Source organism: Limanda limanda, chromosome 15, assembly GCF_963576545.1.
Source record: "Limanda limanda chromosome 15, fLimLim1.1, whole genome shotgun sequence".
NCBI lineage: Eukaryota > Metazoa > Chordata > Actinopteri > Pleuronectiformes > Pleuronectidae > Limanda > Limanda limanda.
Genome location: NC_083650.1, coordinates 5,069,548 through 5,092,760, shown reverse-complemented (window position 1 = coordinate 5,092,760; position 23,213 = coordinate 5,069,548). Strand labels below are relative to the sequence as shown.

The 23,213-nt window shown below is 42.0% G+C and overlaps 1 protein-coding gene across 1 annotated transcript in view; it reads right to left on the bottom strand.

The window, feature by feature from the left end:
* Nucleotides 1-5,632: 5,632 nt before the first annotated feature.
* The window catches only part of kcnh1a (potassium voltage-gated channel, subfamily H (eag-related), member 1a), a 31,126-nt gene continuing 13,545 nt past the window's right edge, over nucleotides 5,633-23,213 (bottom strand). Inside the window, exons 7-12 of the mRNA XM_061087421.1 lie at nucleotides 19,526-19,683; nucleotides 17,666-17,937; nucleotides 14,360-14,559; nucleotides 12,446-12,698; nucleotides 8,913-9,109; nucleotides 5,633-6,502 (exon numbers count right to left, since the gene is read on the bottom strand). Of these exons, the coding sequence (XP_060943404.1) occupies nucleotides 5,633-6,502; nucleotides 8,913-9,109; nucleotides 12,446-12,698; nucleotides 14,360-14,559; nucleotides 17,666-17,937; nucleotides 19,526-19,683 (1,950 nt within the window). The remainder of the gene's footprint in view (nucleotides 6,503-8,912; nucleotides 9,110-12,445; nucleotides 12,699-14,359; nucleotides 14,560-17,665; nucleotides 17,938-19,525; nucleotides 19,684-23,213) is intronic.

Sequence of the window (23,213 nt, the reverse complement as noted above, 5' to 3'; positions counted from 1 at the left end):
TTTTTTAAACATTGCAAGCTGTACTTTCTTTTGCTGATGTGTTCTAAATCAATTTGCTCCTTCAAATGTTGACGTGTTAAAAATAAACAAACTGTCCATGTGGATACTGACTTGTTAGCTTCTCAGCTCCATCGAAAAACTTTCTCAGTATCACTTTTCACGTGGTAGGACGTAAGCCTTGGCAGAAGTGTTTGAATAATCAATAAGTTATTTTAATCCAAAATGTGCAGAATCCTTTCCAGGCAAATGTTCAAGTTTCTCTACTTTATGTGAACTGAACATCTTTTGGTTTTTGGACAAAACAAGATTGGATAATAAGAAATGTATTCTATCATTTCAAAGAGATAATAACCAGGGGATTGACTGATAACAATAATCTGGTTAAGACTGTTTATAGATATGAGATTCAGTAGTATTAACATCTGACCTTAAGATACTAGACATAATCTACCCTGTAAGAGACTGACTAGTTTCCAGCTTTAAATAGTTAAACACAAGTTTTTGGAATTTGTTAGGGAGAAGCTTTAAAGAGCTTAATAGTCCAGTTTGTCTTGAGGTTAGAAAGTTAAGTTGCAGAAATCATTTGATCCTCTTACTATTCAAGGTGCACAACAAGCTTCAGGCTGAGTTTTAAGTTAGAGGTTCCATCAGGGAAATTCCTCATTGACTTTAAATAAACTCATGTAGCCTCTGGTTCTCTGTGTGTTTGTTGTTCTGCTGCAGGGATTGATTGTTCCCAAGGTTTCTCAAGTTTCTCCACCAGTTCAGATCCATCTCACCTGCAGGAGCAGAGGTGGGTAAACACTCTGCTTGTCAATAAAGAATAAGAGTATAATGAGGAGCCTGTTGTTGTGCTTCCATTAGCTGATTCCTGTGCTCGGGATTATCACACCGCTGACACTAAGGAGGATCAATGTGAGCTGGGGTCAGCGAGGAATCCTCTTAAATGAGAACAAAACCCGGGTTTATCCGACGTGAGACGATCAGCAGGAGAAAACAACACCTGCTGACAAACACTTTCTGGGAGACAAGCTGTGATCGCTGACGGAGCTGAAACTCACACCGAGGCCGAGGATCCTCACCGGGCTCCGAACACACCAAGCGTCAACATACAAAATGTTTATTATGAAGAGCACAGTTTGTCACAGTTCATTACAAAGAGTTCCCGTTGTGCTTGTACATTTCTCATCCCGTGACATGTGAGCGTGGAGGCATGTGCATATTACAGAGAACACACATCAGAGCCCAACTGCTTCAACAATCATTGCAAGGTGATCTGTGCATATAGACCACTTTCCCCATTCCCCCCGTTTACAATATGTATGTATATAAATATCACTTGTAGTGATGAACCGCTAACGCGGATCAAAAAGCTCTGGACAGAATCCTTCCAACAGAAGTGTGTTACTTGTACAAGGTTTGTAAACTGCCAGAATGTGTAATGGCTGTGTGTGTGTGTGTGTGTGTGTGTGTGTGTGTGTGTGTGTGTGTGTGTGTGTGTGTGTGTGTGTGTGTGTGTGTGTGTGTGTGTGTGTGTGTGTGTGTGTGTGTGTGTGTGTGTGTGTGTGTGTGTGTGTGTGTGTGTGTGTGTGCGCTCAGAGAGACGACCACCACACAGTTTCTGTTACTTTATCTTTGAATTAATAACATGTTTGTTTCTTTACTTTATATTCATCCAGTTTTTTTTATCTGCATTTGAAATAGAGAAAAAATGGTTATAATGATCATCTGCTTATGGTGATCTCTCTCTCTCTCTCTCTCTCTCCCCCTCCCTCTCCCCCTCCCTACCTCTCTCTCGTTCTCTTATTGCTCTCAAGTCCCTTCTTTCTCAATGTTAGATTGCACTTACATCCCGTTGCTGTAGTTTATAACTGTGTTTATATATTATATGGTTTAATAACCAGGCAGCTATAAAGAGCTGACCACAAAAATATTTCTGTTTTCAAATCATTCCAAAGAAGAGGTTTAGATATGTCACACTGCTTTTTCCGTAGGTGGGGCGATATAATGAAGGCACAGTGTTGCATGCTTCTATAATAAAAAGGTATTTTAATATTATCAATGACGTGTTGGTGCAGTAAGGTAAAAGTCCTTTTCACTTCTCTAGATATTTCATCACTGTTTGTTTGTAAATGTGATCTCACAGTTCGACATATTGCTTTCAATAACCTTGTTTCTGCATTTTAGAGTCAACCTCCATCCCATTGTATCAGTAAATTAGTTAAGTGAAGTTAAGTTAAGTTCCCTTTACCTGATTTTATCTTTTTATAGATTTTCATTATGAAAATAATTTGATCTGGTTTAGCTCCTGTTGGATACTAAAAAATGGAAAGAATTCGAAGAAGAAGAAAAGTACACGTTTACATTTAAATAGAACCCATCACAGAATAAAATAAGTTACAAAATATAATTACAAATATCAACTATGTCATTCATCTGTGTCATTGGTGAAGTGAAACAGCATTTTGTTGTGTTTATTCCAACGTAACTTCATGTAACAATCGGTTGAATAAAATAGTTTTATGTGAAATTGATTTGAATCAAATAAATAATGATATTCAGTTGTATTGTTTCAGTAAGTTAAATGTTGTTCCTCAGTTTGTAATGTCGTTAAATTGTGTGACATTCAGCGATTTTACCATCATGTCAGCTCCGTAAAAGTGAAGCCAAATAATCTGGATCGCCCCCTGGTGGCTGGTTTCAGTGTAGGTCATAGACCCTGCCTCCTCCTCGTTAGCAGATGGGACATGTACCACATTATAAAGTCAAATTTTTCACAAAGATGGTTCTGTGATTTAAGATCATTCTTGTCACACTGGTGTTTGTTCAAGTTTTCATCTTTCTGGTAAATTTGTTTTTAATTAATTTGGTGCTATGAAACAGGGTCAAACGTCATGATTGACAGCTCATGATTGGTGGGACGTCCATACCGCAGCTCCATGATCAGAACTACACAGACTCCGACCCCAAATGACTCCAGACTTCAGAAGTGAGGAGGAAATGGAGACATATCGTGCATATAAATATATATCAAGATACGTAGCAAAGCCACAAACTGATTGATTCAGTGTCGTCGTGAGATATCATAGGGATTTTCTTATCTTATTTCTTATCAAGTGTTTGCTGAACCCAGTGCTCTGTCAGTCTCAGTCACAAGTGGAACAGTGAAGTGATCATGTAATAATAATGTGAAATCTCCCTCTAACCCAAACCAATCCTCACTTTGTGATGACAGGCCCATTTATTTTTAGTAGGATGAATTTTTGATGGAAACGGAGCGGACAGAATGTGTCGGAGGATAAAAACCTCTTTTCCTCTCAGCTTGTCTTTTGTCTCGTTGGAATGTGGGGAACATAAATTATCCATATGAATAATAAATATTATAGAATAGTGGTTATTGGTGCTTGCCTGTTAAAAGACTTTTTCTTCTGTAAACTAAAGATAGAGTCGAGCAGGAAGCAGCAAAGCTTCTTCCAGAGGAGCCTTTGACTTCTGCACAGCTTTATATTGGTTTAAGGAATTAAAATATAATAAATAACTGCAGTTTAAATCAGTGAAACAAAATAATACAGTATAAGAATGACTGCAATTAATTTATTCTGATATTTTTATTGGCAATCTACATAAACCATAAATCTATGAAACTGTAGTAGATAGTTTGATTTGTTCAAAAATAATAAATATTTATTGAATGTTATAATACTTTTTGCTAATTATTGCTGAATAACAGAACCTGTGACTTTAATTAAAGTTTGATGCATCTTTTTGTTGGCTTATTAAGTTTTTGTTGATTGTTGTTAAACAACTCTGATGATACAGATAGATTTATATGTGTTTATGAGGTGTATCATGTCATCAGAAATTTGAGAGTTTTTGAGAATTGTGGCAAAACAATGTTTAAATTTCTAAAATAATGTTAAATTAAATAGAACGTGGTGAAATTTGTATAATAATAACTTTTGGTGGTTCCTAAACATTTACTTGAGTAATTAATTTACCTCATTTACATGAAAGTTTGCATTTCTTTCTATAAATTAATTTACAAAGATCAATAAAAACAAAATTAACCAACAACTAGATTTTAATTAAATAATTCTTCACCAAACGTCTGGTTGTATTTGCTCATATGTAAAGTAAATTAAATAACATTCGACTGATGTTCAGACAAATTAAGCAATTTGAGGACGTCCCCTGAGTCTCAGTGAAGTGATTGTGATTGATTAAGCGAGAAATAATCAGTAAATGAATAGTTAATAACTAAAAAAATTGTTGCAGCCATTTTTAAACTCATATACTGTGTAAGAAGTTGTGTTCATGTGGTTTTCTTCCAGTTTGAAGTCACATTGAGGGAACATGTGAGAGACCAGTGGATCAGACGGAGGTTCCTTAAATAAACAACAAAGAAATCAGTGCCTGCATCAAAAACACTTTCACACTTTTGATCTTTGACTCTCAGTTTGAATCTCATATTGTGACGAGATGATGTTTTTACATATTAACTCGTGCATGCTAACGGTTGTAAACATGAACCTCAGTGGCCATCGGAAGGCAAAAGTCACCAGTCCACATATCTCGGTTTGCTTCCAAGACCAAACCTCTGATGACTCTTTGACAGCTCGTTTTATTTTTTTTACATAAATAAATTATTTTTCAGAAACATGATGCAGAAAATGCATTCCTTACTAAGTTCATGTCAGTTTCTTAAATAAGGGGCAGCAGCAGCACCTGCATCACCTAACTGTGCATCACCAAAGCTAAAATGCATGGCTGCCATACAATACATATACTTATATAGAGAAAGATATATATCACCCGCTGTAGTGTTTATATAAGAGAATGACAAGATTGCGGAGCAGATAACTGATGGCTGCCACACAAAGTTAAATTGCATTCCCGTTTCTCGTGGAGCAGTTTTATCCGCTGGTTTATGGAAATGATAAGCTTTGCTGAGAGATGTCTTTGAAAAATCAGATTGCTTGGCCGGAGTTATCTGTTGTATAATTCATTATGATCCTGGCAGATGATATAATAAGAGAATTCATCAATGGCTGGAGGAAATGACTCGGAGACAGTTTCGACATCTGCAAAAGAAACCGTCCCCTCTCCCCCGTCGCTGTGAAATGATGCAAATGACTCGACGCGCGGCCTCCATTAATAAAATATGCACCATCTGCAATTTGAGGCGCGCGTCAACTTTATGTGACATGCAAGGAATCTCGTACAAATAATAAACCAGTGGGTCATGCTGTTTCTATTAGAGCCTTCCGACAGGGAGACGGCTTCTGCAGAGACTCAAAACCTCAACCAGGGTTTTGGACTCAAGCTAAATTCATACCATTCAAGCTATTTGACCATTCAAGTGCAATGGAAAATAAATCGAACTTATATACAAGCATTTTCAGTTTTTAACCCCCGAGTGATCAGTGTTACGACGCCCAAATCTGGGCCTTGACCTCAACCCGACGGTCCCTCAGTAGCCAACAGGTACGACCCCTAACCAGGCCGGTGGATCTCAGAGCCCACGCTGAGGCCTAATCTAAACGGGTGCACCCAGTGCAGCCTCAGCAACCCAAGTCACTGGATTCTAGCTGAGTTTACAGGAAACTGATGCCGGATGACTCAGCACATCCTTTCAGGAGAAGATATCCTCTTTGCCCAGTTCCGGCGAACCAGGTCTGGAGATGTCAAAGAGATGCTGCGGGGAGCCGGCTCTCGACTGCCTGGCTTTGAGGAGCTGAAGGGCTTCTGTCAGCTGCACCTCCAGCCCGGACATCCGAACGTTCAGGCTCGAGAGGTCTTCCTTCAGCTCCAGCTTCAGCTCCTGCAGCGAGGCCTGGAGCGTTTGCTCCTGGATGGGATAGAAGGCGTGCCGGGTCTCCGGAGGCAGCACGGGACTGCGCTCCTGCGGCGTCAGGCGGAACTCGCCCACTTTGTCCAGCCGCAGGTCGCTTTTGGTGATACCGCTGTCACATGAGTCTGTCTTCTTTAGAGACGTCTGTGACTCGTGCACTTTTGTCCGTTCGGGCAGAACCTCCATGGATTCGGCTTTAGACACTTTGTTCCAGTTGTCGGGTTTGGCCATGGACTCCTTGAAACGACCCCACCCTTTGGCTTTAACTGGTTCAGCAGGCCGGCCTCCGACCAGAGAGACGGGAGACGGCACCTGTAGCTTCACCTTGTCTGACAGGGGACATTTGGAGGGTGTTGAAGATGAAGGTGTTGAAGATGAGGGCGTTGCTGGGCTCTCTGTTACCGTGACGATGCTGCTTGTGGGAAGGGCTGTCTTGGCCAACGGGACGTCCACGTACAAGGGGCCCTTTTCGATGTCGTGATCCTCTGGCTGCGGTTTGTCCGGCGTGGAACGAGCCTCCTTCTGCTGTCGGAAGCGCTGGAAGAGTTTTCGTACCGGGTGGTCCGGCGGCAGGTTCAGAGGGGCTTCATTTTTACGCCTCTGCCGCTCCTCTTCCTCACGTTTCACATCACTGATCTTTCGGAAGACGATCTACAAGACAATTTAAAGGTAGAGGTAAAAACAAAACGAGCGTTGCAGCAATCATCTTTTGTCATTGTCGTCCGTTTGTAATGAGATCCTATTTAGGTAAAATTTGGATACGAAACATATTTCAACGTGAGGTGTGATGGAGTCAAGAAGACACGGTGTGTGTCTGTCTCACTGTGCGGCGACAAAGCCTCAGAATGTGTGTGGTTTGTAAATGTCACTTTAATGAGCTTATTCCCTGAACACTGAGGGAAAGTTCACATCCTGCCCGTGGCTTCAGAGGGTGAAGACACACTGTTCGCTCCATCACCGCACAGCTGCTAATGGACAACTGAGCTCGTGAGCAGCTATATTCTACTTTTTCCTTCTGCATGTTGACGTATGGGAGCAGCCGTGTCGCCAGATGTACGACGATTACCAGAATTCTGCTCTCTGTACGACGTACGATCAATAATGCATGATGCGCGATAATTTCATCATTATGAGACAGTGTTATCAGTTGTAATCTGGAGAGTAAAATATGGATCACATCTGTGTTTATGCATCTCTTCTAATGCAAAATCAGATGAAAATGTGTTTTGTCTCTAAATGGCCTCAAACCTAGTTATACTGTCATTTGTTGTTACTTGCCAGTATAGATATACAGCGTTTATAATAAGCTACTATATTTCAGCTTGTCAGATTGTATGGTCTCGCTCTACTTCTTGGAAAGGAGGCAATTAAGTGTATTTCCCTAAATGTCAAACTATATCTTTAACTGAATGTATTATGTTTCAGGTTTTCAAGAAACCCTATTCAAAGTATTTGTCTATTTATTAAAAAATTTAATTGTCTGGAAAAAAGAGCACAGCCTCCTAGATACTCAGATACTGGAAGTGTACACTTCTACTGTTTATTTTATGATCCCTTTTTGTCATCTTCTCTTTTCTTGTTCCAGGGTGCGACTCTGAAAAGCAATACACATAAAGTCGTTCATCATAAAAAGGTAAGACATCCCACAGCTCCACTCTTCTCTCCACTCAAACCACTTGAAAATATTGTGCGTGTGCTGCCTTTCTTTCTCAAGTTCAAGACACCAGCTCGGTTCCTGAAGGCAGCATTTAGACCAATCCCTGAATTTCCCTGCGGTCCAACATCCAGACCGGACGAGGCCCCGGTGACTCGAGAGCTGGAAGCAGCAGATGAGATCTGATCTTCATACGAAGGCAATTCAATCTCACCGCTGCTCTCCGGGGGGGCTCACCTCCATGAATGAGCTAATGATTGGTAGCTACATCACAGCTGTTCGTTTCTCAATGAAGGATGTGAGAGTGGCTTTCACATACGGTGACGGTTAAATGGAACCGTTGTATGAGGTGTGGTGCGTGTTGTGTAACATGTAGGAGCTCTGGCAGCAGGTTTGTGTTTAAAAAAATCCTTTCAACTTACGTACGAATATTTATTTAAGAATGAAGAAAAACTGGGTAGAATAAGTTAATTTCACTTGGGAAATATACTTTTTCCCCTTTTTTGTCCATGAGACGGAGATCAGAGGTGGAAGAAATACCAAGATCCTTTAATTAAGGAGAAGTACTGAGACTAAAACTTAAAAATACTCAACTCCTTGTGAAAGTTCTGCCTTCAAAACCCGACTCAGATGAAAGTGAACTCATCAGTGAGATGGAAAAGTGAGAGGACTTGATCTAGAGAAAAATGTCCACTGTGAACTATTCATTATTGATTGATGTATGCAGGTAAATCCACTGGTTCCTTTGGAGGGGGCCTGACCTCAGGGTCACAACATAAATCATGGGCGGGGGGTCTTGACTCATGAGATGATTAATGGTGCAGGAAAGAAGAGGAAAATATTTCCGATGCACATAATCGATATTAAACTATTCTCCAATCTTTGCTGTTATATGTGAAATGTTGCATGTTCTCAGTCCTTCCCTTGCTCGAGGCTACAGGCTAACAGGGATCATGTGTTTACTGTTGCTGCTCATAAGCTTTGGAACAGTTTCCCTTTACAAATACACTCTAATCCTCAGGCTATAGCTGATTCCCTCTGCTTCAGTCTTTGTGCTAAGCTAAGCTACCAGCTTCCTGGATGCAGCTTCATATTTACCCAACAGGCATGAGACTGGTTTTCCATCTTCTCTTCGAACTCTGAGCAAGAAAGCAAAGTTTATTTTGAAAAAGGCCGTTTCTGTAATGGGACCAGAATCAAACGGACAGAAATAAGTTTCTCGGGAGAAAGAGAATAAGGAAAAGTGGTCACTGTACTCGTCCTCCCACATTACCACATGATCTGTGGGAAGCTCAGTTCAAAACCAGCACAGCAACCATGACTCAGCACCAACATGAAAACAGGATGCAGGACGTCCACTAAAGGTTGAAGCTCTTTTGTCTTGAGGCTAATTGAAGAGCCACTCACCCTTTTTCGCAGGTTATAAGTGAGCAGCAGATTTCTGGAGAAGTGGTTGGAGAAGGCCGTGTAGAACTCCAGCACCTTCTGCAGGGCGTCGCGCTTGATGACGTGGAGGTCACAGTAGGTCAGCGCTCGCACGTTGGCGCAGGCTTGGGCCAGAGTCACCTCCTTCCAGAAAACATCCCCGAACACATCACCTTTACCTGCGGAGACAGAACAAGGATTTAGACCAGGGGAGAGTTCCAAAGCATCTGGTATAAACACAGGAAAGAAATGTACAGATTTTTATAGCATTAGTAAAAGATAAATGATCAATAAAGCTACTCGGAGACAACACGGACTACTTTGCCGCTTTTTATTATGTTAACAGGATGTTTATTAACTCTGAGTCACTGGGAATCTGCCACTTTTAAAGAATGGATAGAGGCATCAAGGGAAATCGCAGGTTAAGAGCAGATTATCTAAAGTGTGATTGGGAGAGAGGATCTCTTTGATAAGATGTGGGGCTCGTTCCTAACTCCACTGCTCAATATGATAATATAACTTTGATGCTGCTCATCTGAACATCATTTGTGTTTGGAACAGGAACTTGATAATAGTAAGTTTTAAATTTTACTCCTGGATTTTGCTTCTTTTCTTTTTTTCTTCAGAAAATGTCTCGACAGATCCTCAAAGAGATATATGTAATTATAACTCTTATAATTGGCATAAGAAAAACGTCAATATGAATGAAATGAATAAAAGAATAAATAAATAAAGCTATTCAGACTCAGATAATTTTAGCCAACTAAACCAGTAAGTCATGTTTAATCTTGTAATAAGTGTTATGACTAAATATTTAATTTGCATGTAAATGAACAGTTTCTCACTCTGTATGATATAATCATTAATTAGTTCTTCACTAAAAACATCTGATTACTTGTTTTACTGGATGATGACCTGAACAGGAAGCAGTTACTTTCAAGATATCGCAGCTAATAATCAAATTATCATTGATTTCAACCTGAGTGACAGAAATCAATCACATTTAGAACGACTCCACAGTACATTTGTACTGTGGCAGTAGTAGTATTTGTCTAATTAACTCCTGTATTGTAAGTGATATCGTGTTTGTAGTTGTACTTTACTCGTTGTTTTTGCTCTACTGTGCCATTCAGCTAATGATGATTCGACTCATAGTAATAACTTTTAAATGGCTTCAGGCTCCATTACGGGCTCCATCCAGGTCAATGCTTTCCACCTGACAGTCTGGTAATTGTTGCCAAGAGGAACCAGTATTGACGAAAAAAGAGCCAAGATGGTGTCACTGGTTCTGCTCGAGGACGCCATCAATTATTCACTAAATCAATCATTTGGAAAATTAAAACAGGGGTTTTTAAAAAGAAAATGCTCCCGGGACTCAACCAGTTCCGGCCAAGAAGAGGAGAGAGATTTATTCTTCTTATGGATCGATCAACAAGACCAGCTCTATAGGAGCTGGGAAGAACTTTAAGTTTTGCCTTAGGGACTTCCTGCAGATTTGTCACGAATGGACTGACTCCATGGGGTTCTCACTCACACCTGAGTGTCTGGAGGATGTGCAGAGTTCAGTGGGTTCCTGGGAGCCGCTCGTTAGTCCTGCACATGGGCAGCGACTCCCTGAGCCTTGGCTGGTTAGAATGAGCCTGGACGGTTTGAGCTTGACCTGATGTGCTAAATCATTCGTGTGTGTGATTATTTCCTTCACACGTTGACAATAACCTGCAGTCTGAATTGATTTTGGATGAAGATGAATGTGAGAATGGATTCAATAAAGCAGGAATAGGACAGTTTTATGAAGGTATAAAGACGAAAAGCTCTGTTCTGCTTCCACCTGAAGCTCAAAGATCTGCTCATCATCAATTACTCTGCCAAGTTATTTACCGTTACACAACCTCAACAGCCAGATCATTCATTACGAGCCGGGCGATGACCAGAGGATTTTCCCCTGAAATCTAATATCATCTCCTTAGTTTTGACACGTTGATGGAGCATCGGGCTGCTGCTGCTCTTGGTTTCCTTCATTAGAGACAGATTGACCACACTGTGAATCCCATCTTATTATCTGCTGGGTGATTTGGGTCATAAATTAATGTCTACGTCTTACACCTGCAGGTCATGAACATCCGCTGCAGTTCAGGTGGATCACAGATGTAAAGGGTGAATCATTAAGTTTCATAATAAAATATGGCTATTATATTATATCATAGTTTGGGTTTTGTAAAGCTTTTTATTTATTTTCTAACAATATATTTTCTAATATATTTAAAACTGCACAAAGCCTCCTTGATTTCTAATTCTCCTGTATGTTTCCTCTTTAATATTATATCAGGATTATAATGATTAGGAAGATTGGTGGATTAATTAGCTGACCTTGAGAAAATGTAAAATATTGAATGAATCCTTTCACAAATTTTTAAAGCAAAAGGTGACAATATGCTGCTTTCATTGAAATTGTAATGAAATATTTTGAACTGCAGATAATCTGAATACATCATTTCGAAGAAAAAATTTAGATTTTTAGAGGAAGTAATCAAAATATTAATATGTTCATCACCTAAAATATTAATACATTTAGGTGATGAACTTAACTGCTTTATGGATATAATACTTTTAAAGATGAGAGATGTAAAGCTGTAACTTGGTCAAATCGGACACAGGAGCCATCAGAGAAGTTTCCAGAGCCTTATGTGAACATTCTGAATATGAAATGTGTTTAGTAGATCGAGTTGAAAAGAGCCGACTGTTTTCCACGTGTTTCACAGAGGATTCAGAGTCTCAAACAAACTCTGGTACAAATCCTCAGTTAATGACTCAGCAGAAAACGATCCCCAAGCAGCTCAGCCTTCTCTGCAGTCAGAGTTTGTAAAGTGCTGCCACACAGAAAAGTCCCCTCATACTAAAGCGTTGTGAGGCGGAACCTTCTTGTTTGACCAGTGCTGGAGGCCAGTTTGACAATTAGATCATAAATTCAGATATGAGCAAGACGCCACAGCAGCACCTCTGCATCTTCAACATTTGATTCTCTGTCAGATTAAATCAATTCAAAGCTTCGGACAATCGCTATTTATATTCTTTAAAACTGGAGCAGATCCTTTAACTGCCTGACTCATCATAACATAACCAGAAGTGGTGAATTACTTCAAAGGGTCTCAAATATCACTTTTTATGCAGTACGAAGTCCACACCTTTAATTTAAGTAAATCATTTTGAAGATATCTCCGCATCGTGTGTCCGACAGCAACTGAACTTCTCTCCTGCTCCAGTTCGATTGTCTTCTTTCCATTTCAAAGTCCTACTTCATCTGTTAATTGTTAATTTTAAAGGATTATTGCTGCTAGAGATGTTGAGGACTTCACACAAATCACTAGACCCCAAGAGTCCTGGTTTCTTGAAATTGCTTCAGCACACAAGAATATTCATTAAATCCTATGAGTCAAAGAGGGGATTAGATTGAGTTCTCATTAAAGCACATGCTGTACTTTCAGAGATGCACGTTTAAACCACCAGGATCTACTCACCTAAGATGGCCACCACCTCATCATCCTGAATGACCTCCAGAGAACCGGACACCACGAAGCAGAGGCTGTCCACGCTCTCTCCACCGTGGTAGATGAGGTCTCCGGGAGCACAGTGGATGGTTTGAAACTCCATGGCCAGAGCTCTGAGGCAGCCGTCACTGGCCAGCCGGAAAGCCGGGTGCTCTTTGAAAACCTTCCGGTTGAGATGAACACAAATATCGGCTCTCATGTCCTTCGGGCAAATCTGCAACACCTGGAATAGAACCCAAGAGCAGAGAGAGGAGCTCAGGGTTGGGCTCAGCTAATTCTCTCTCAGGCCTGGTGAGGGTGAGACAGAACATCGTGGCCTCAGCTGAACTCGAACATGCATGAGAATGTACTGCATGCGTTTTTCACTGGGAAAATCTCGATAACCAAACCCTCAGCTGCCCCAGTTTGAAATCCAACTCTGTGGGAAACCATAAGATCATTCCTCTCTCGCTCTGCCTTGTTATTAGCCGTGCACGGGGAAGCAGCTATGCAGAAACGATTTGATTCACTGGGACTCGGAGAATATTGGACTTGAATTCAGAAGCTCTCTCTTTTAGCTCTGTGTTTTGGTTTCTTCCAGCTCCTCAGGGAAATATGTGGAGCTTAAGCTGCTAAATACTCGTCTTCGCTCCCCAGCTCGCCGCTAACGTGCATGTAACGTCTGCTGTTCAGCCTCATATAGTGCCTCAGAGTACATGCATCATTTTGAGATTTTGTTTCCTCATAGAGAATTATTTCGCAGCTGAATAGTGTTGAAACGTTTGGGAACAGTTTGTACTTTTCTCTTATTTTTAATTTTGTATCATCAGTGGATGTTTCTCGGTGAAATCCAGCCAAATTACTCAGTGTGTACTTGTTTTATTTCGTTTAATAAGCTTTCAAAATCATCCAATCATCCTCCAATTAAATTCTAAAGTACCTTCCTGTTATTGTTCTCGAAGCATAAATCAACTGTCACGAGAAATATGTTTTTATATTAGAAACAGCAGATGTGGAGCTCCTCTCTTTATATGTAGCCTCGGAGGGGGTAAGTGAACAGCTGAAAGTGTCCAGATATGTCTGTGAACGCGGTTTTACTGTGAAGGTCACATGGAAGCTGTGAGCAGGTCAGAGTCCGGCTGCTGAGTGTCACTGAGTGGCAGCATCCTGTTGGAGTGCGTCTAATCACCAGGAAGTCGGCCTGTTGCTCGGCTCGGCCTTTAGAGCCAATCTCTTTGAAGACGAATGTCAAGCAGGGAGGGATTAGGAGCCATTTTTAGAGCCTTTAGTGTCGCCCTCCTTGTTTTATTCAAAGCTAAATATCTTGTTTAAAGCGAGACATTATTCTATTTACATGATTGTATTGTGTGGACAGGTGGATTGAAATCGGGATGCAGGGATATTAAAAGCGTTCAGGCTTCACATCAACCAGAGTGAGATCAGTTAAATCTAACCGCTTCCAGCTTTAAATGTTTTCATTTTCACACGTTCACATCCTTTCAACATCATCATAATTCAGCCGGACGCCTGCTGGGGACTGGTAATTGCCAAAAATGCCAAATCACTGTCTGCTTTGGATAATTGTCTGTTACATGTTTTCACTGAATCACTTTATTCCCCCAGAACAAAATGAAAAATGAAGTTTATACAAATACCAAAAAGTAACATCAATTAAAAGAACATCCTTGAGGTGAAACAAATATTTCACCTCATTCTTCTTCATGGTGGAATTTTTGAGAAAATCTGAAGCAAAGGTGGCTACTTTTTCATTAGGGCACTCATGACCTGCTCATATCAAAAAAATATTATAATAAAATCCTCAAGAGGCGACACAAATATTTCATCCCAACTGGAAACGACAGAAATTAAGTAATCCTGTAAAGCTGTAGAAGATGTGTGACGCACCTTTTCGGTGTCGATGCCCCGGGACATGGACCAGGTGGAGGCGATGTAGTCCATGACCCTCTCGCTCAGGCCTTTGGGGACCTGGTAGAGCTTCAGGAAGTCCCGGACACTGTTGATCATCTCGTGGTATCGGTTCGTGTTGGCGTACATCTGCTGGAAGATTGTGGTCACGTTACCAAAGATGGTGGCGTAAAGCAGGGCTGGAGGAAAGAAGAGACACGGATCATTTAAAACACTGAAAGTTTGAGGGAGCATCGACAAAAATGTAATTTGCTATAGGATTTTAAAATTCCTTTCTCAGATGATCCAGTGGGTTTTGAGAGATTTATTAAACACCTGATAGTCCAGGGTCACGCTGCAGATTCTAAATTAAACATGAACAGTCTTTAACACAGAAATCAGGTTCTTTCAAGGACATGAAAACCTGGTTTACAAGGACGGACAAAGTAAGACTCAACGTGCTCGATCACGTGGGAAATAAACAGTTACTTTCATATCGTTTCCAGAAAAACACAAATCAACACATCTCGTGCCAAAGGGGGGAAAAACTATGATTACAGCTTTTTATTGCGCGTGAAGCCTCCATTCTCGTGATATTTTTATTGTGATAGAAGAATGAAAGACAGAATACAGAGGTGGTGCAGCGAGGTGCTGGAGAAGTTGAACTGGTGCAACAGCTGGCGTGTGAGCGTGGATCAAAGCCATCAGATGTCTGCTCTGTGTGGAGCAGTGTTCTCTTGGCACTGGAGCCCTAATTAGCCCTGCTAGGAGGGATGGAGAGGAAACATGCCAGCCACACATTTCAATTATCCTCAGATGATGACAGTAACCTGTGCGTGTGCGATTGTGTGTGTTTGTTTATTTATTTCACGGCGCACAATCAAAGTGTTGAAAAACTGCACTGGGAATAATACTAATTAAAAAGCGCTGAAATCTCCCCAAGGGCGAGGAGAACCACAACTTTCATCCTTTTTCATCCCCATCGCTCACTCTCCTGCTTCTATGTTGTGAAGCGCTGCAGTGAGATTTTCTTCCTCACCCGAAACACAAAGGAGGGATATGTTCTTGTTGTGTTGCAGCGTCTCAGCAGACGTCCGACTCGGCAAGTCGACAGATGAAGAGAGACGCTTTGACGACCGCCGCGTTTTTGAAGTCGCCAAAGTTTTTCTGGACGACCACGACTTGTCTGCAAAAACGCTAACTTGTCTGATTAAGCAGAAAAACGCTGTCACAAAGGAAACTCAATCGGTCCCTGTGGAGCTTCAGCATTCCTCCTCCACTCGCTGACGTGCCACTTCGCTCGGCTTCCAGCAGCTGGCCTGTTTTAAAACGTAGACAGTTGTCAGAAACTCAGGCCCCCGGGCCAACAGTTGCTATAGAAACAGGACATACTGTATATATACCTCCCTCCCACGCTTCCCCGTGCCAGCCCCCCCCCCCCCCCAATCCCTCGTCACACTGTGATCTTCTACTGCCAGCACCGATCCACTGCAGATGGTAAAAATAGAACAGTATCAGGGCATCCATATTTCATAGAGAACAGCCGTGGACTACAGTCGATCTCATCTACAACTCAACCCTCCCGAGGCCGTCTGCTTTCTGGATATTTACGCTTCAGGTTGATTTGTATCCCAACAATAACAAAATGTAAAACAGATCCAAGCCTGAGGATGACTTTTAACCAGTTCCCCCCCCCGAGAATATATTCATAAACCCGAACAGCCAAAAGGTAATAGGGGGGGGGCATCCTCTCTTCAGGGTTGAGATTGTGGCTGGAACAGAAAGCAGCAGGGAGGTGAGGAGTGATTGCAGAGGGAGCTCTGTGCTAAATTGATCTGGCGGCGTCGGTTCTTGCTCCGAGGCGCCGCCGCCTGCGTGCAGTCACACACGATGGCGCCGCGCCGCACGCTGCATCACGAGACACACAAGCACAACACACCTGATAAATGTTTAATACAGAGAAGTGGGAAGAAGGGAACGCTGGGAAAACCCACCTCTTGTCTTTTTTTGTGCCGATTAGACGACTCGTTAAATTAAATATACCTCATTCACTGTTATTCATGTTTAATGTAAAAGTGGCTTATTCTGCGGGTTGGTTAACCACAAAATGGGACTTTAATAGACATCATGCATCATTATTTGAGAGTCACTTTAATAATAGATTTCAGATGTGAGTGTGTTTGGAGACTTTTTAGATTCACGAATCGTCGAGGGGCCACAAACGCTCGTTTAGATGCTTCTTCGGAGTCGTTTCAGAAATATACTAAAAACTTGTTTGAGTCACATGTTAATAATTCAGCACAGTATCACACCACAGACTGAGGGAATGAGTCTGATGCTGGCGAGAGTCACAGCTTCTACTGCGTCGATACATAAGAGAAGACTATGGTGCTGATGAGACGGCAAAAATACATTTCTTAATGTCACATTGTATGAACATCACAATTTACTGAAGTCTGTTCGGCACCGCCTCAGTTCTGAGGACTTTGTTGCCCTTAAAAAAACTGAATACACACATGTAGGCCACTGTGGACATCTGCTTTATCATGTGAAAACTGCACTTTAGGGCTCGAAGTCCCAGCTGACGTTTACCTGAAGCTAATTAACAAGCTTATGCTGAGATTTCTATCCTGATGCTCCAATTTCTAACTAAGTCGGTCCTGTCACATAAATAAAGCAAAGGGTACATGTAATTATAATAATGGAGAAAATAAAGCTAACAAAGATTCATCATCTCCTAACAGGCAAAAAGTTTTGGTTTTACAACCTATATTGAGCTCACAACTGAACTAAGTGACCAACATGCGACTACACTTTGGTTTTCCATAAGCATCGTTGTCAGCTCGTTAGCATTTCAATTACTATGATTCCTTGGTCACCATGGTAATTGTTAGGTGTTGTATCCTGAAAGATAGAAATTAAAGTTATGTGTCGTTGTTGTGTTGTTTTTAACACACTTCACATCCCAATCGGTGCACTTTAGTGAACACAGTACATGTCTGGTCTCTGAAAGTGGTCATTTTTACTGAGTTTATTGTTGAAAGAGTAAAATGTGCTTTCATCCCTCAGTGAGGAGTTCTGACATCGAAATTTGTTCAACCCGAGCAGATTATCTCAGGTGAGCTAGATAGTTTGAAATATTGCTCAACTAATTATCAAGTTTTGCTTTTTCTTCTGGAAGTAGGCGGCTCCATGATTCATTTATTCACCTACATTCGGTGCAGTGTGGTTTGAAAGAGCATAGTTAAACTTCTCATGTATCATGTATCTGCTGCATGAGGGAGAAGCAGAGACGCCTTCACTCACATCCGATCATCATCATGGCCACGGCGAAGATCTTCTCCCCGTCCGTGGTGGGGGCGATGTTTCCGAAGCCGATGCTGGTCAGGCTGGTCATGGTGAAGTACAGGGAGGTGATGTAGACCGAGTCCTTGTTGGGCCCGCCCTCCCACTTCCCTGAGCCGCTGGCGTTGTAGCGGTAGGGCGAGCCCGCCGACTCGGCCAGGATGTAGAGCCAGCTGTCCTCCCGCACGATGTTGGTCTCTTCATCGATGATCTCGTAGTCGCCGATGCTGTACCTGGAGCACGGAAAGGCATCATGAGGCAGCTGCAGCTCACACAGCTTGACCACAAGAACCCATTTCTGGGGGAGAGGGGAATTTATATCTGAAGTTTTGCCATAACTTTAATTCAAGACTTGGAGTCTACAGCCAATTTGTTCAACGCCCTGTTGAGTTGCTTATTTATGAAACCTCTGGGTAAGCTTCCTGGGGGGGAAACCTTTGAGACGAATACAAATCTTTCTGAATATAAATTTGGTGAATGTCATGATGCGGCAAAAACTTTTGATTTTGCTTCAGTTGAAGTTGTGAACACAGAAGAGGGAGGGCTTAGTTTTGATCTTTTCTAGACGCCCGGGGAGGAAAAACTCTCACAAGAGAAGAGAAAACCCACAAACTAAACAGAATTCTGTGTGATGGGATTTTGATTTTCTTATCAATACCCTGGTGATTATCAAATACCAACAACCGCTTCCATCAGTCCGTGGCGAGCGGAGAGGGAGGCGGCGGCGGCTGCTAGGAGCGGGCCTGGCGATTTGCTGCCGCTATCCGAGTGGACGGTGGCTCAACTTTTCTCGACGCGACACCACCACTCCGAGTGTGACCATGGCAACCACAGACACCACACTGAGGGAAGTGGTGCTGATTTTTACTGACGTGTGGATGCTGAAGCAACAGCAGCCTTATTAAATTGTCTGATTATACTGACTGGCTGAGAGAAACCCACAGGAGGCTTAGATCATGAATATTTGCCCGGCTGGACTCATATTAACATACAATATTTGAAATGGCCTCTTGTGTTTGTCTTCATGTGTGTAAATGAAAGAGTTAATATTACGTTATTTTGTACATAATATATAAACATGAGAGGGCGTCTGCGAAGGAGGAATTTGTGTTAATCATCAACTATCAGACATATTTTTGTATTGTGGTGATTAGTGTGTTTTTCCAAACATAACAAACATGATGGAAACCTTCTGCCTCCACCACACTTGCCCCCCCGCAGAGGAGCTGATCTGATTAGACTTCGGAGGCCCGTGCTTCACACATTTACATATTAATGAAGGAAAAGAACAAATTCTCTTGAAAGCGCTGTTACTCTGTTGTGCAGGTTTTATAGTAGGAAAAAAAACACACACAGGTTTAACACGTGAGCACAAGTGTGTGTTGACAAAAACACCAACAGCTAATTAATCCATTAATTAGGTTAATCAACGACCTCATTACATTACCTGGCTCTGCGATTCATTCATCATACAGTCAAGCACAACGTGTTGATTTCATCTGTGTCTGTTTTACTCTTCAACAGATGTTAGACTGAGACACATTCGATATATATTAATGGTGGGGATTTAGGTGTGGACAAACATTTTGAAATGATATTTGAGGTTCAGGTCGAGTTTGGTCCCGTTGGCTCGTCTATCTACTTGATTTCTTACATTTCACGTGTCTTAAATGAGGGAAAAACCATCAGGCTGGTGTCGGGTTCAGAAACAAACCAGGATGTCTGCTGGGTTTGTTAGGACAGAAAATTTCAGCCCAAGAGAAAGTTTCATCAAAGTTATAAAGTGAAATGGAACGAGGAATTAGTGATGTATAAATGTACCAGATGCAGGCGAGCCAATGGGCAGCCAGTCCGAAGACACACACCAGCAGGACCAGCACGGCCGCCCCGTACTCGATGTAGTGATCCAGTTTCCGGGCGACCCGCCCCAGACGGAGGAGCCGGACCACCTTCAGCGAGCTGAACAAACTGCTGATGCCCTGCGACGGAAAAACCAAAGAGGAGGAAGAGACAGACTTTAAAAACAACATTGATAAAAGACACTTAGGCACGAAGTTTGAATACAAGTATATTAATTATAAAAAGAGAACCACTCTATGGCCCATTTAACTTTATATTATATTAATACATAGCATCAAACAAACTATATACAGCTATGAGGATTTTATCAGTGTTTATTACAGCAATTATAAATTATCGTATCTAGAAATATTGCATATTATTACAGATGGTTTGTACTATATTATAATTTATTAAGTTAAAGGTGCCCACAGCAGTTATAGGAGTTATTTGTTTACATCTACATAATTGTGTGTTCATGTACTGCATATTAATGCCACATGGAAAGTGTTATCAATTATACCCTCCAGTATATATTTGCAGCACAGTATCACTCTTTTAGTTCTAATTATAAAACGTTTCACTAATGTTTTTCTTTTATTCCATTTCTCTATCTTCCTCTCTCTCTGTGTCCTTATGCTGTTTGTGTTTCATTATCCATGAGTGACTGGTTGCTGTAACGCTGCAGCTTCCTACTGGGATTAATTAAGCTCTTGCTGGATAAAATTAACTTTGATAGCTCTTCATGTAGAGAAATAGGTGCAAGAATTATAGTATCAGGGCATCCATGTAGTTTTATTTTTGTTATTTACAATTAAACTAAATGATTTACAAGAATCGGCCTCTATCGGTCTAAATAATGTTCTTCGACATATAAAACCAGCTGTGAACATCAAGTGATTTCCTCCGGTGAGTGTGATGACAGGAAGCATTTAAAATGAACCAGTAGACGGGTGAATGAACCAGTTTCGTGTGATGTGATACGAGCACAAGAGCAAAACAACAGAGTTAACATGCGCCGAGATGATTCAAAAATATACATTCCCCTGCAATGTGATGAAATCCCACAACATACATATAAACAGTATACGTTACATAACCAGCAGCTAAATGTCTGCTCAGCTTAACTGTGCAGTGAAACACCCACTCAGTGATTCAAACAGACAACTGCAATCCCATCAGTCTGCTCTGCTCTCTGCTGCTATCGTGTGTGTGTGTGTGTGTGTGTGTGTGTGTGTGTGTATGTGTGTGGTGGCAGGAGGGGTATTGATTTTGCTAATGTGCTGTGGTCTGCAATGCGAGCAGACCTACAACTGCAGCGCTCGCTGTCACTCGATCTGATCAAGCTGCCGGACACCTCGGCTTCACTAAAATCACTTTACCGACCTGAGCTGCAACACAATTCAATTACCACTGCGGTGTCGTGCTGTGGAGTTCTGCTGCTGCAGCTCGACGCAAAACGCACGAGTTGAGAGAAAAAGGTGCGACGCTGAATAGATATGGAGAATACAAAAGACGTCATTAAAGGAATAGTTCAACATTTGGATGAGACTCTCCCGAGCTTCGCCTCAGCTCGGCATGAAGACCAGAAACAGAGGGAAGCAGTTTTTTGAAAAGTTTCTAAATAGTTACAAAAACCTCATTAACTAACACAATGTGCATCTTACTTGTTTAATCAGTAACCACAGAAACCAACAACAGAAGTCTGAGCTGAGCTAAATGGGCCTGAATCGAAAAAGTAAGGGGGGGGGTGAGTCTCTTTTTGGCCATCAGCCCTCATGCAACTTTAATGACGCTGTTCATTCTCAAACTGCGGAACACAATCTGATCGATGTCGTCTCCTGGCAGTGAAAAGCTTTGGCGGTGACATTTGTGACATTTATTTCCTGCATTGATGCGTCGGCCGCCGTTCTCATCGAGCGCCGGGGGGGGCGGCGGCTTAAACGCTGGCGTGAGGATAACCGCGGAAAGTGTGTGTGCAGAGATGAGGTCGTTGATGGGAAGGGAAACGTGTGTTTGTCAGTGGTGCATGTGAAAAATGAAAAAACACAAAACTGTTCATCATCATCATCATCATCATCATCATCATCATCATCATCATCATCATCATCATCATCATCATCATCATCATCATCATCATCATCATCATCATCATCATCATCATCATCATCATCATCATCATCATATTCTGATCAAACTGAAGCCTACTTGAGTGACAGCTCGGTGGTTCCAATTCTTCCCATCGCGTCCCATGCATGAACAAAGGCGGAAGAGGGAGGGGCGGGGGGGGCCATGCAAACAGAACAGAGGGATGAAAAAGAAGAAAAACAAATACGAAAAAGCACAAGTAAGAGAGAAGACACTTGATCAGTGGTAAGCGATGGATTCAAACACATGAGAAAAATCAATAATCAGGCTTTCAAATGAAAAGAAGCATAAAGAAAACAACAACATTCTGTGTGATTGTGAACATGTGCAGTGGGCGGAGCATGCAGACGATCAGCTGTTCACTCAGACACTCAGACGACAGCGTGAAGCCGATCCTTCGCTTCTGTTTGGAACGTTAGAAGCTGAAATGAGACGATAACTCGCAGATTCAGTCTCAAGGTGATGATTTTAAGATTTGCCCGAGAATAACTTTGACAGCCGCTCCTCGCTAATGCTCTTCCACTTCCTAGTTTGTAAAACCTGTTGGGGGGGGGAAAACAGCCATCAAAGTTATTCATGTCAGTCGTAAGATCTGCAGCAGCGGCAGTATGTTCTCGTGCTACTTTAACGTCAGGCAATTGTTTACCGACCCTCGTTTGCCAGTTGCCACGGATTCGCCTCAAAAGCAGTTTGGAGCGAATTGGAGTCGCTGAGTCGTGGAAGATGATCCTGGAAGTTCTGATGTGGGTTTAGAGACAATGTGTCCAAAACCTTATCGTAGGCTGCAATGTAATATTCATCATTGGCAATATCATTAAGGTCCAATATACATTAATGTAGTTTATTGTGTGGGTGCATTGGCTAAGGATGAGTAGGAGGTAGAGTATTGGTTTGAATGTCCGACCTCTGATTTGAATGTGTTTGTCATTCTTATCTCATAAAGAGGTTAAAACTCGATCTTGTGCTTTCAATAGTTTTTGTGCCGATTTATCACTAAAAAGATCAAATAACACCAGTCTGGTCCTTTTGTAGTCGATGTTGTTGTTTCTCTTCTTCTGCCTTGTTGTTCTGGCCCTGCTGACCCCTGCTGACCCCTGACTGCTCCGGACGCGTGTCAGCGATTCAGATGCTGAAGTGTTGAAAGACTAGAAAGCACAGAAATGCTGGAGCTGCAGATACAAGCCTGGCTGACCACCGAGCAACGAGCCGGTACGTGCTGCCCGACGGCCCCCCCGAGAGCCGACGTGCACCGGGCCGCTCGCTGTGTCACACACTGCAAGCGGCTAAACGCCAACACAGCACTTTGCATGACCACGTCATTGCAGCAACACACACACATCATGAGACACGTCACATTCAAGCACACGGAGGCGTCCGCACACAGTGATGCATTGATATAATGAAAACCAGCAAGTGCAGGAACCCATGGAATCCATTTAATCAATGTGTGTGTGTGTGTGTGTGCGTGTGTGTGTGCGTGTGAGTGTGTGTGTGTGTGTGTGTGTGTGTGTGTGTGTGTGTG